Raw genomic sequence first — 13,305 nt, forward strand, 5'->3', positions numbered from 1 at the left:
TTCATTGGCATCGTGGCCTACAAGCTGCTGAGGTTTAACACAAATGTTGTGCAATTTGAATCAATGTTAAAGTCATTCAAGCGATTCCTTAAATGATTCTTAAATGATTCTTAAATGATTCTTAAATGATCAAGTCAACATAAAGAAAAAAAAATTGTAGAAATAAAGAAAGATTGTGATCTTTATATCAAACAAATCCGCATCTTGTTTCACAAAAATAAATGATAAACGTCCTAAATGTCCCACAGTGTCAAGCACAAACACGGGAAATCAAATGAATCGATTCAAATGAATTAAAAAAACAAGAAAAAAAACAAGAAAAAGGAAAAAAGAAGCAGCATATTTTTCTGATCAATCAGCAGAACAATGTGAAGCTTTGTGAAATTTACGAACCATGACACCATGTCTTCAGTAAAGCTTTTAAATGTGTGTGTGTGTGTGTGTGTATGTGTGTGTGTGTGTGTGTGTGTGTGCAGTTTGTTTAGGGAAACAGAAGAAAAGCTCATCCTGTCCTGATGTGCATGAGAGATCTCAGAATAACATTTCAGCATTTCTCAGGATGAAAATATCTGGCCCTCCCCTTCGGACTCGCTCCTTGGCACACACAGATATCAGGAGAGCCATCTACACGTCTTTTATTATTTAGATGTTTAGAAATTTTCCAGAAATGTTTGTTCGCTCGTCGTCTCCCACAACGTTTAAAGAACGACCCGAGAGAATGTCACACACTCGATAATACACGTAACGCACACACACAGATCGTAAAGATAAAATAGGCCACGGATTTTCTCTTGGGTCCTCATCAGAGATGGCTCGCAGTAGGGTTTATAAACTGTGGAATAATCGGATACGTTGTCCCATGTACGCATGTGGGAAATATTGGATATGGAGGGAACAAAATAAAGTCTTGGAGCTGTGAGAGAAATTGAGTCACTTTTGCAACACGCTCTTGAGCAATGATAACTAGCTCATCGTTCACTAATCCCGTCCTCGGCACGTGGACTGGTTTCCGTAGCGATGAGTGCCATGCGCCTTTGTTTTTGTTTTGATCCGATCTCCGAAGTCGTTGCATAATTCAATTTTTTCCCATATTATTGTCACCTGCGTCTAGTTTCTCTTCATTAATCCTCACATTTATTTTGTCCCCACAATGATGCTTTGTCTCTTTGCGAATGCTTCTTGCATTACTAATACTTATTTTTCAAATCTCCATGTTCCCTTTTCCATGTTTATGATGTTAGGCCCAAGTCTAGAAACGGAACAACGACTCTCAGAGCGGAGAGAGGATCGTACACCTCGATGGAATGCAACCCGGTGCCTTAAATGTGGTCGTCGTCATGGTAACACGGTGTATTCTCCTCATTACGTGTGAATAACGCTGACGTGTTTTAGACACATATGTAAGTCCTAATACACGTATTGCGTGTACAAAGTCTACAGGAAATCTTCAATAAAATAAATACCAGCGGCTGTACGGCTCACAGAAAGCTCTGTAACGTTCTTGGGGTTTTCTTTGTCTTGATTCGATTTGAGTTTTGGATTTGAGACGCAGCTCATGACGGCAGACACGACAACAGCGGAAAGTTTGAAAGAGAAACAGAGCCGAGCAGGTTTAACGCCGCCGTGTGTGAAACTGCCCAATAAAGAGGACAGACAGGGATTTGGCTCTGTGTGAGTAATGTTTAGTTGGTTGTCGTTCGTAATCCTGAGAACGTACGTAAGGTACACAGGCAAGCGTGTGATCGATGCCGTCTAGTCATGCGTCAAGCGTGAAGTCGGACCGAGAAAACCGGCGCGAATTGATACAGGATGTGATGTAAATCACGGCGGGAAAAACAACACTGTGTGACTTCCCCTGATCCAAAAGCCTTCAAGCAGAAAGGTGTTTCTCAGCTCTGAAAAACTCCTGTCTCTCTCTCTGTGTGTCAACCTTCAGAGAGTTCAACCTCTCCTTTGTCTGTTGTGTTCACTCCATACTTCAGAGAGAGAGAGAGAGAGAGAGAGAGAGAGAGAGAGAGAGAGAGAGAGACAGAGACAGAGACACACAGAGAGAGAGAGAGAGAGAGAGAGAGAGACAGACAGAGACAGAGACACACAGAGAGAGAGAGAGATACGGAGAGAGAGAGATACGGAGAGAGACAGAGAGTGTGAGAGAGAGAGGGAGAGAGAGAGAGAGACAGAGAGTGAGAGCGAGAGACACAGAGAGAGAGAGAGAGAGAGAGAGAGAGAGAGAGAGAAAGGGAGACAGAAAGGGAGAGAGAGATAGAAAGGGAGAGACAGAGAGAGAGACACAGAGAGACATAGAGAGAGAGAGAGAGAGAGAGAGAGAGAGAGAGAGAGAGAAACACAGAGAGAGAGAGAGAGAGAGAGAGAGAGAGAGAGAGAGATATTCATGCTATCCTTATTGAAAGGAAAAGTTCATCTTTAATGAAAAAATGAATGAAATTAATGAAAAGCCGATTGAGTTTTATTGTGGAGACACAAACTTAAAAAAGAAAGAAAAAAAAACAGCGTTAATTACAAATGATCCAAATGTGAGTTTTATAAAATTTCCTCCATTGTGACTTCAGAAAGGAAATGAGATCAATATTAACTCGAATACCGAGCAGTTTGCCCAAAGCTTAAAACTCATGACTCCATCAATCACACGAAGGGAACAAAGTCTTTCCTGTGGAAATGTGAACGGTTCTTCTTTCAAGTCCTACATTCCTGAACTAATGGATAAAACGCTGGATAAACACGGTGTTAGGAAACGTGTTAGAAATTTGAAACCTCAGCATGTGTTTTGTATTTTTGTCATTAAAAGCACTAATTTGAAAAATAGATGCAAGGTCACATGGTCCCGGGTTCCATCCACAGCTCTGGTTACTGCTGAACTCAGTGTGGAGCTCCTCATGTTCTCACATGATCTTACCACTTCCCAAACGCATACGGTGAGCTGGTGACACCAAATTGCCCCAAATTAAAGGTTCAATTAAAATTAAAATTCCAGCATGCCTTTAATGTTTGATTGGCATGAGTTGAAAATAAAATATTTGTCACAACTGATTGGTTGGTGAAACGATGGTGATCTGTGATTAGTTGTCAGAAACACTTGTGATTGGTTGCTGGAACGATGGTGATTCATGACTGGTTTAGGAAACAATGGTGATCAGGTATTTGGTTATCAGGGCCGATGATGGAAGGATCCTGGAGTACACTGATATATAGTTCCAATATTTTCTGCAATGGAAATCAAGAATTTCACACCGAGAGATTGTTCATCCTCCACTAACACTCAGATATCTGCCTTAAACCCAATAAAAAACAATGAAAAAGGATGAATTATCTGTTCAATAAGTGCTAGCTATCTGGTATGTTAAGTATGTTGCCATAGAAACAATTTCCACTGAGCAACGATGAATCGGATGTCGTCGTTACTGTAATACAGAGAACACAAAGTTCTTTCTCACGGCCTTGAGACTGTAAGTTATTTAAGATTTGTACACCGTGAACTTTTTAACATTGTCCCACTGTACCGTGTTTATATATCATGTGTAATGCGGTTTGTGTGTAGATCCTCCAGCGCATGTGGCTCTTTTGTGGGACTGTCACAGCCATAGATGAATCTATATTGAAATGTTTATAGTGTATTGTTTAGGATATCAGTGTGTGCTTTAGGATGTTCACAGGAAGTCCATGTCCAAACACACACACCCACACATAAATGTACTTACAAACACACACACACACATAAACGCACTTACAAACACACACACACACATAAATGTACTTACAAACACACACACACACATAAACGCACTTACAAACACACACACACATAAACGCACTTACAAACACACACACACACATAAATGTACTTACAAACACACACACACCCACACATAAATGTACTTACAAACACACACACACACACACATAAACGCACTTACAAACACACACACACACACACATAAATGTACTTACAAACACACACACACACACACATAAACGCACTTACAAACACACACACACACATAAATGTACTTACAAACACACACACGCACACATAAACGCACTTACAAACACACACACACACATAAATGTACTTACAAACACACACACACCCACACATAAATGTACTTACAAACACACACACACACACACACATAAACGCACTTACAAACACACACCCACACACACATAAATGCACTTACAAACACACACACACACACACACATAAACGCACTTACAAACACACACACACACACACACATAAATGCACTTACAAACACACACACACACATAAACGCACTTACAAATACACACACACACACATAAATGCACTTACAAACACACACACACACATAAACGAACTTACAAACACACACACACACACACACATAAACGCACTTACAAACACACACACACACACACATAAATGCACTTACAAACACACACACACACACACACACATAAACGCACTTACAAACACACACACACACATAAATGCACTTACAAACACACACACACATATAAACGCACTTACAAATACACACACACACACACACACATAAATGCACTTACAAACACACACACACATAAACACACTTACAAACACACACACACACACACACACACACATAAACGCACTTACAAACACACACACACACACACACACACACACACATAAATGCACTTACAAACACACACACACACATAAACGCACTTACAAACACACACACACCCTTGCAAGCACACACACACACCCTTACAAACACACACACAAACACACACACACATAAATGCACTTACAAACACACACACACACACACACACACATAAACGCACTTACAAACACACACACACACACACACACATAAACGCACTTACAAACACACACACACACACATAAATGCACTTACAAACACACACACACACACACATATAAATGCACTTACAAACACACACACACCCTTACAAGCACACACACACACCCTTACAAACACACACAAACACACACACATAAACGCACTTACAAACACACACACACACATAAATGCACTTACAAACACACACACACACACACACACATAAACGCACTTACAAACACACACACACACACACACATCCTTACAAACACACACACACAAACAAACACACACACACAAACGCACTTACAAACACACACACACATAAACACACTTACAAACACACACACATAAATGCACTTACAAACACACACACACACACACACATAAACGCACTTACAAACACACACACACATAAACGCACTTACAAACACACACACACCCTTACAAACACACACACACCCTTCCAAACACACACACACACACACACACACACATTGACGAGCAACATTGAGATCACACCATTGTGTGAACACAAACCCTAATATTAAGACGTTTTAACATCCCTTTTTTATTTATTTTCAAAGAATATATTCAATAAGGTAATACAAATCCAAAGTAATAACAATTACATGACAAACTCATCAGAAATTTATATAAACACTAACTTTAACCCCTGAACTTAAACTTTAGGGAGGTTTTTGTTTTCTTTATTTTTTTTTATAAATTGTTGTTCTTTAACCACATTTCCTCAAATCTGATTCTGTTGAAGTCTTGCATTAGAACTCAACTCAAAATCCCCCCCTAAAAACAGACAGAAGTCCTTATCCTGATGGTCTGGATGTTGGAGGCCTACATTTCCACCACAGGGTGCTACTGAAGATTAAGACTCACTGACCTCACCTTTAACCGCTGAACTGCCCAAAGCACCACTGCTGTTTTTTATTCATGGGTCAGTCAGCGATTAGACCAGACTCCTGCAACTGCTTTGGAAAAACACAGCTGTGTTATATTGACTAAAATATGTTTTTCTAACCCATGTTGCATGTTTAAGCGATTAAGACAATCAGCTAAAAATGGAATTGCGCAAAATTTTCCCAAAAATCAGCTCGGCATGTTTGGTCTGAAGTTTCCTTTTAGTCAATTTTGTTCTGGAGATAAGATTCGTATATACAGCAGAAAAATACAGAAATGAAGCACTGAAATCCTTCGGCTTCAAGTGACAGAGTGACTCTGCCTCAAGAGTAAGAGTCAGAGCTTGAAACCTAATCAGAAGATTCCATCAGGATATCAGAAAAGATCTGGTCATGAATTTGGAGGCAGAATTACTTTTTGGACCCAAATGACATCTTCTCAGGTATGTGTGTGTGTGTGTGTGTGTGTGTGTGTGTGTGTGTGTGTGTGTGTGTGTGTGTGTGTGTGTGTGTACTTATGTGTTTATGTGTGTGTGTTTGTGTGTGTAGGTGTGTGTGTGTGTATGTTTGTTTGTGTGTGTGTTTGTGTGTGTGCTTATGTGTTTATGTGTGTGTGTGCGCTTGTGTGTTTGTGTGTGTGTGTGTTTGTGTTTATGTGTGTGTGTTTGTAAGTGCGTTTATGTGTGTGTGTGTGTGTGTGTTTGTAAGTGCGTTTGTGTGTGTGTTTGTAAGTGCATTTATGTGTGTGTGTTTTGTAAGTGTGTTCATGTGTGTGTGTGTTTGTAAGTGTGTTTATGTGTGTGTGTGTGTGTGTGTGTGTGTGTGTGTGTGTGTGTGAGAGAGAGAGAGAGAGAGAGAGAGAGAGAGAGAGAGAGAGAGAGAGAGAGAGAGAGAGATCAGTCCATCATGCAGTTTACACAACACTAAACTGAAGGTCATTTCATTGCCCTCATAGTTCCAGAACACACAGTTTTTTTTTCCCCAGTTCACTTGATAACTTTGACCAAACATTCACGTCATTCTTTTATAGTCTGTGAAAAGTTATACATCCTGTTATTAAGCTATAAAACAGTCATTCTGTCTGTAACCTCTCCTGAGAGTTACAAAAAACTTCATTAGAAGTTTTCATGTTCTATAGTTTTCCCGTATCGGAGCTTAAAGTTCCCAGTGCTGATACTGGAGACTCGTTCAGTGAATCAACACACACATCCTTACATGATACCGAATCTGTATCACTGCCGCAGGTGTAGGACATGAATCAACACCTTTCAACCAATCAGAATCCAGAATTCCACAGCGTTGCGTATTCTCAATGACCTGAAATTGTGAAAAACAATGAAAAAGAAATTAAGTAGGAACTTTGTATCACACAAACATTATAACAGGAATAAATCAGACTGTTCAGGTGCTACACAATGAATTATTAATGTTTTAATAGATTTTTTTTATTCCAGTAACTTTTCCTTGTTTAGACCAAATACAAGTGTAATTAATATGAAATGCATGAAACATAATAAAATTGTGACGATAGTTAAATAGACACAAAAACAGATGACACAGAATCTATTTTTTTTTTAGAGAGAGAGATTTGTGTAAAATTCTCTGTAGGATCATTTTAATATCATTTTCAGGGAAATCAGGCAAAAGTTCCAGTTTCATATAAATGTAATGTTTCTAATTTTAGTTAAAAAAAAATATCTTTACAAATGATTTCTGCGATTTTTAGATGTTTTTCCAAAATGTTTAAATGAATAACTTAAGAAATGTTCATGAGATGAACATAACACATGACATTTAGTATTAAATATATGAATATCTTTAATAGCGGTAGTTGTATATTTTTACATATTTAGTGGGACTGTAAAAAAGTAAAAAGGTTTTAAATATAACTCCTCTTTGTCTCGCTTTCCAGTTCTCCAGCACACACCTCTTACACACCACTAAGGTGAGCAGGAGAGCATAAGTAAATAAATAAATAAAGTGGTGTAGAGGGGAAAAGGAAATGGGGGAGTGACGCTGTGCGCATCAGGGGTCTGGAACCGCTCGGGTTCTGCACGAGTCCTGAGCAGTGAAGCTCAAGGCACACTAAGTATTTACACTGCTCCAGTTTTAGTAAAGTAACGATGATGTCTTGCGACCATGACTGCCAAAAATGACTCGTACGGGCTCTATAACTGGACCGAGTGTAACGGGACCGGGGCGCACCACCCGCCCGTGCACCTCTCTCGCGCGCTGCCACTGGCAATAGTCCTGGGGACGTTCATCGTCTTCGCGGCGGTCGGCAACGCGCTGGTCGTGGCGTCGGTGCTGCGTGACAGGCGCCTGCGCGCACCCACACACTGGCTCATTGCGAACCTGGCGGCGGCGGACCTCCTGCTAAGCGTCGCCGTGCTGCCGGTGTCTTCAGCGCACGAGATCCTTGAACGCTGGGCGTTTGGGAGCGTTTTCTGCGACGTGTGGGCCGCGCTGGACGTCTTGTGCTGCACGGCGTCCATCCTGAGCCTGTGCGTCATCTCCGTGGACCGGTACGTCGGCGTGAGCCGTCCGCTTGCTTACTCACGCATCGTGACGCGCCGCCGCGCCGCGCTCGCCGCGCTCTCAGTGTGGCTCGCTTCCCTGCTCATCTCCGTGGGGCCGCTGCTGGGATGGAAGCAGGCGCGCTCGCCGGACGACACCGCTTGTGACATCACTGAGGAGCCTTACTACGCGCTCTTCTCCTCGCTCGCGTCCTTCTACATCCCGCTAGCCGTCATCCTCGCCATGTACTGCCGGGTCTACATTGTGGCTAAACGTACGAGTCGGAGTTTGGAGCTGGGCGTCCGGAAGGAGAGAATAAACTCCACGGACGTCACGTTGAGGATGCATCAGTGCTCCAGGTCGCGCGAGGACTCGGCGCAGCACCAAAGGAGCGCGCTTTCGGTCACGGTCCTGAAATTCTCCCGGGAAAAAAAGGCAGCCAAAACGGTAGGAGTTCTGGTCGGAGCGTTCACCGTGTGCTGGCTGCCGTTCTTCATCACCTTACCCATCGGTATGTGGCATAATAATAATAATAATAATAATAATAATAATAATAATAATAATAATAATAATAGGCATTGTAAGTATACTAACACAGCACAATTCATACACCAAGTGCTTTAAAGAAGTAAAAACATCTGACACACATCCAGCAACTCTAAATGTTGCTTCTACACTCATGGTTCTCTCTGTGGGCCTCAAGTAGAACCGATACACCTTTAGACTACATTTGATTCAAATCAGTTCTACTTCTTTCAGGTTCTTGGCTTCTGAAAATGATTCTACATGGAGTTTTACATGGGAAACACTGCTAAGGGCTCTACTGAGACCCTTTAAAGGTTCTAATCAATAAATCCAGGATTTAAGTCTTTTTAACGTGTCTATATGAACACGGAGAGACACTGTAGTGTATTTCAGGAAGACATTTCTACATTACAAGTGTGTGTAAAAATCTTCATAAGGGTTTCTACTGTGTGTCATTAGTGGTCTTATCTTTCTCAGATGGTGAGCTCTTTCTGATAAAGAACAGGTTCCTAACCCTGGTCCTGGAGAACACCTTGTCTTGAACATTTGTGTTTTTCCTGCACTAACACACCCAATTCAACCCAGGAAATGGTGCTGTTTCGTAGGTGATGAACGGATTCAGCTGAGTTCTAGACAGAAAATGTGTTCTTCAGGATCTGGCTTGAGAACTTACATACAGTATGAAAGCAACACCAAGCTACCTTTAAGAGTTCCCTAAAGGGAACCCCCCTTTTTTCCCAGTTTAATAACACTCTTGGGAAGCAGAGATTAAATCTTGAACATTTATAGGTTCTTCCTTTTGTCCATGTGGGGAAGTCATGGAAAATTAGGACCTCAAAGAACTCCAAAGTCGCATATAAATCTTTATGATTATCGTGTGATCTTAAACAAACTCCGGTGGAGATTTTCAGTTTAATGACATTTTCGTTGTTTACCCCAAAATCATGGTATAGTTTGCACTGCATTGTGGGAACGTGAGTCAAGCACTTTGCGCTGACGTCTGTGCTGTTTCTGTGCTGGATATCTCGGTAATGTGAGTTGAAATTGACATGAGGAAAGAATCTTTTTTTTATCCCTTAAGGGTTTCACTGCACTAGCAATAACGACGCCATCCTGTGATCTTTGCGTGACAGACAACAAAAAAATAAACAGCCTTAAATAACAAGCACCAGTCTACAGAAAAAAGAGAAAAGAAACCCGTTTCAGGATGGACTTTTACTTTAACCATCTAAAGAGCTTTTGAACACTTGAGTAATCTTCCAAAAGCAGGACGATTAGCATTAAATGGTGGAGCGTCAGGCTAATCTCTCTCTCTCTCTCTCTCTCTCTCTCTCTCTCTCTCTCTCTCTCTGGTTCAGTAATAAAGTGTGATTTTGTGTATGTTAATCCTATGCAGCTGGTTTCAGTGTAGAAGCTTCGTGTTAAAACCATCCTTTTGAGAGTTTGTGAATCACCAGCATGTGTTCTGACTCTTTTAAGTGTCTGGACTCACACTGAGCACAATCATGGACTTCATTACTCTGTTAGTGGGGTTTCTCTTTTGAAAAGTTTTTTTTTTTTGATAAATCCTGCCCTGTGCTCAACCGGTGCCGGATATCCGGTTCCAGGTCACGCAGAGAGTAATAGACAATTCGTGGCGTCGACCTTTTGCCGCGGTCGTGAGGACGGCCGTGGCGGAAAACTTAAAGAGAGCAGGAGAGGGGCTTTTATTTTCCCTTCTACTTCCTGCTCACCCTGCAGGGCTGCTACAATGCTGATCCAGCTGTGCTCTGGGGGAAGCTGTGTGTGAGAATGGAGATGTTTAGATCGTGTGGTTATTATAAATGCATTAACATCACAGTCATTCCTCTGCAGGCCGAGGGTCATGGCCCCGGGGCCACAGTGCAGCTGGATTGGCTCTTAATTAGACAAGATTTCTCAGAATAACGAGCAGACCTCTGCACCGGGTCCTGGGATTTCCTGAGTCACTTAGCAGCATAGTGCTTTATCTTTCTGTAGATTAGGGGCAGGATGATAAGATAAAGTCCTGGCATGATAATCCTCCGAAAAAATCTGCTTCCCGTTTTAGCTCGGCAGAGACTCGGGTTTTAATTAGACAAACTAAAAAAGATGTAAAGATGTTTATGAACATGTAAAGCTTAAAATGTTAACACTTCTTGGATGGCATTTGGCAACTAGGATCATGGTTACATGTGAGCTCTATGGATTAAACTCTATCATTATCGTGGTTGTTATAGTATAACAGATTAACTTGATTAGATTAACCTCATAGGGAAAAAGAACTTCTCATGAAAGATAATCAAGGAAGTGGTGTTTTTTATCTATTTATAGTTACATTGATAAAAAAAAAATCCAGCTTGTCAAGTCAGTCAGAAGTTTCAGATTTATAAATTCTTCCTTCAGCGCGTCAGCGATTATATCCGAACGTTCGCCGTACGAGTCCCTGCGTAAGTGGTTGCTATAGAAACGGTGATGTATTATAACTACTGTTGTAGATAATGAATCATTAATTTACTGACCAATCAGAGCGAGACTCTCTCGAGACGTGATCCGTCAAATCAGATTAAATCTAAATTTTGCATAAATTAATGCACTCTAAAAATCTCGACTCTAAGAACAAGTTTCCAAGATTTTTAAATGCACACGCAAGCTGAAAAAATATATAAAGGTTTTATCGCAAACATTTTTTAGAGCGGCCCTTAAAGGAAGCAAACAATTGAAAGATATACAGTCTGTACCATAACATCCTGTTTTCCGTGTTGGTTAGCGGCCAGCGTAGCTCGATCCTATTGTCTTTTTGGACAGCATGTAGAATTAGTGGGTCATATTTCATACGACTGAGGTAGAAACTTCAGATATCGAGTGTGTTTGTGTTCTGTACATTCTCTCTTCACACTTAGCGTGATGATTTCTCTTCTCCTCCATCTTTGAACACGGTTTCATTTAAACACGAACTTAGCCTGTAAGAACGTTTATATAACGACAACAATAATAAGGGCGCACTGCAGCACAGACTGCGCAACACAACGTCTATCAGCATCGCATAACTGCTTATTCTCTCAAGGCGCAGAAGCATCTGAAGTGCATTAGTCTTACACAACACATCGCTAAGCGTCGTTGTGCTCCAAAATTTTATCTGGAAAAAAGAAAAAACTCCTGATATGAGCCTCACAAAAAGGATGTAATAAATCCACAACAAAACCATGAAATTCATATTATAAAAACATGAAATCATGATATTTGTTTGCTAAAAATATCACTAATAAATCACAATAAAAAAAAATTATAGTTTTAACTTTTTACTCTATTTACAATTCCAATTCAGACCGTTTGTTCCTCTTCTAATCAATAAAACGTTATAATAGACTAGCTAACTATTTAGCTATCAAAGCTACTTCAGGTCCTCAGATTGATCTGTTATAATTAATGACTGTATATTTAGAGATTTAAATTTAGAAAGAGCTATTTGCGTTTAGCTAATCCACAACAAAGCTATGCAAAAATATGTCGATTATTTAGATAAACAATTTGAATGAATATTTATAAAAATCCTCATTCCCTCACAGGCCTAGCCAAATATCTAGCTAGCTAGCTCATGGATTATGTAAGGAGATTTTTACGTAAAGTTTATGGAAAGAGTCCTCTCAAGGCTTTTTCCTAATATCATCTCAGGGAGTTGTCACCTCACTGTCACCTCCAGCTTGCTCATTAGAGATAGATGTTAGAAATATATAGATTTTAAACTTTCTCTCACTCTCATTCATTTTCTACCGCTTATCCAAACTACCTCCGGTCACGGGGAGCCTGTGCCTATCTCAGGCGTCATCGGGCATCAAGGCAGGATACACCCTGGACGGAGTGCCAACCCATCGCAGGGCACACACACACACACACTCTCATTCACTCACGCAATCACACACTACAGACAATTTTCCAGAGATGCCAATCAACCTACCATGCATGTCTTTGGACCGGGGGAGGAAACCGGAGTACCCGGAGGAAACCCCCGAGGCACAGGGAGAACATGCAAACTCCACACACACAAGGCGGAGGCGGGAATCGAACCCCCAACCCTGGAGGTGTGAGGCCAACGTGCTAACCACTAAACCACCGTGCCCCCTAGATTTTAAACTTTAAATTATAATTTTTTTAATTCTGTTTCTATACTTCTGTAAAGCTGCTTTGAGACGTTGTGTGTTGTTAAATGCGCAACACAAACAAATTGAATTGCTCTCATAAAAAACCTTTACACGGCATCTTAAATGGTCTCTGAGACTGAATGATATCATGCTAAATCTTTTCCTTATTTTTCCTGACTCTGGACTTTAATTCCTAATCCCAAATTTGTACATTTTTGTAGTCGCCCAGACGACCGCCTTCGAACGCAAACACTTTAAACCTGACAGAAAAATTAATATGATGTAAGATAACAGCGAGTACAGGGTTTGAGTGTATCAGCAATAAATAAATGAAAAATTTTCACATTACTTTAACTTTAA

General features: G+C 40.8%; 1 protein-coding gene across 1 annotated transcript in view; it reads left to right on the plus strand.

Moving 5' to 3' along the window:
* Positions 1-7,783: 7,783 nt before the first annotated feature.
* Positions 7,784-13,305, plus strand: part of adra1bb (adrenoceptor alpha 1Bb) — an 8,730-nt gene continuing 3,208 nt past the window's right edge. Inside the window, exon 1 of the mRNA XM_060884561.1 lies at positions 7,784-8,792. Within this exon, the coding sequence (XP_060740544.1) occupies positions 7,904-8,792 (889 nt within the window). The 5' untranslated portion in view covers positions 7,784-7,903. The remainder of the gene's footprint in view (positions 8,793-13,305) is intronic.

Source organism: Tachysurus vachellii, chromosome 13 (genome assembly GCF_030014155.1).
Source record: "Tachysurus vachellii isolate PV-2020 chromosome 13, HZAU_Pvac_v1, whole genome shotgun sequence".
NCBI classification, from domain to species: Eukaryota; Metazoa; Chordata; class Actinopteri; order Siluriformes; family Bagridae; genus Tachysurus; species Tachysurus vachellii.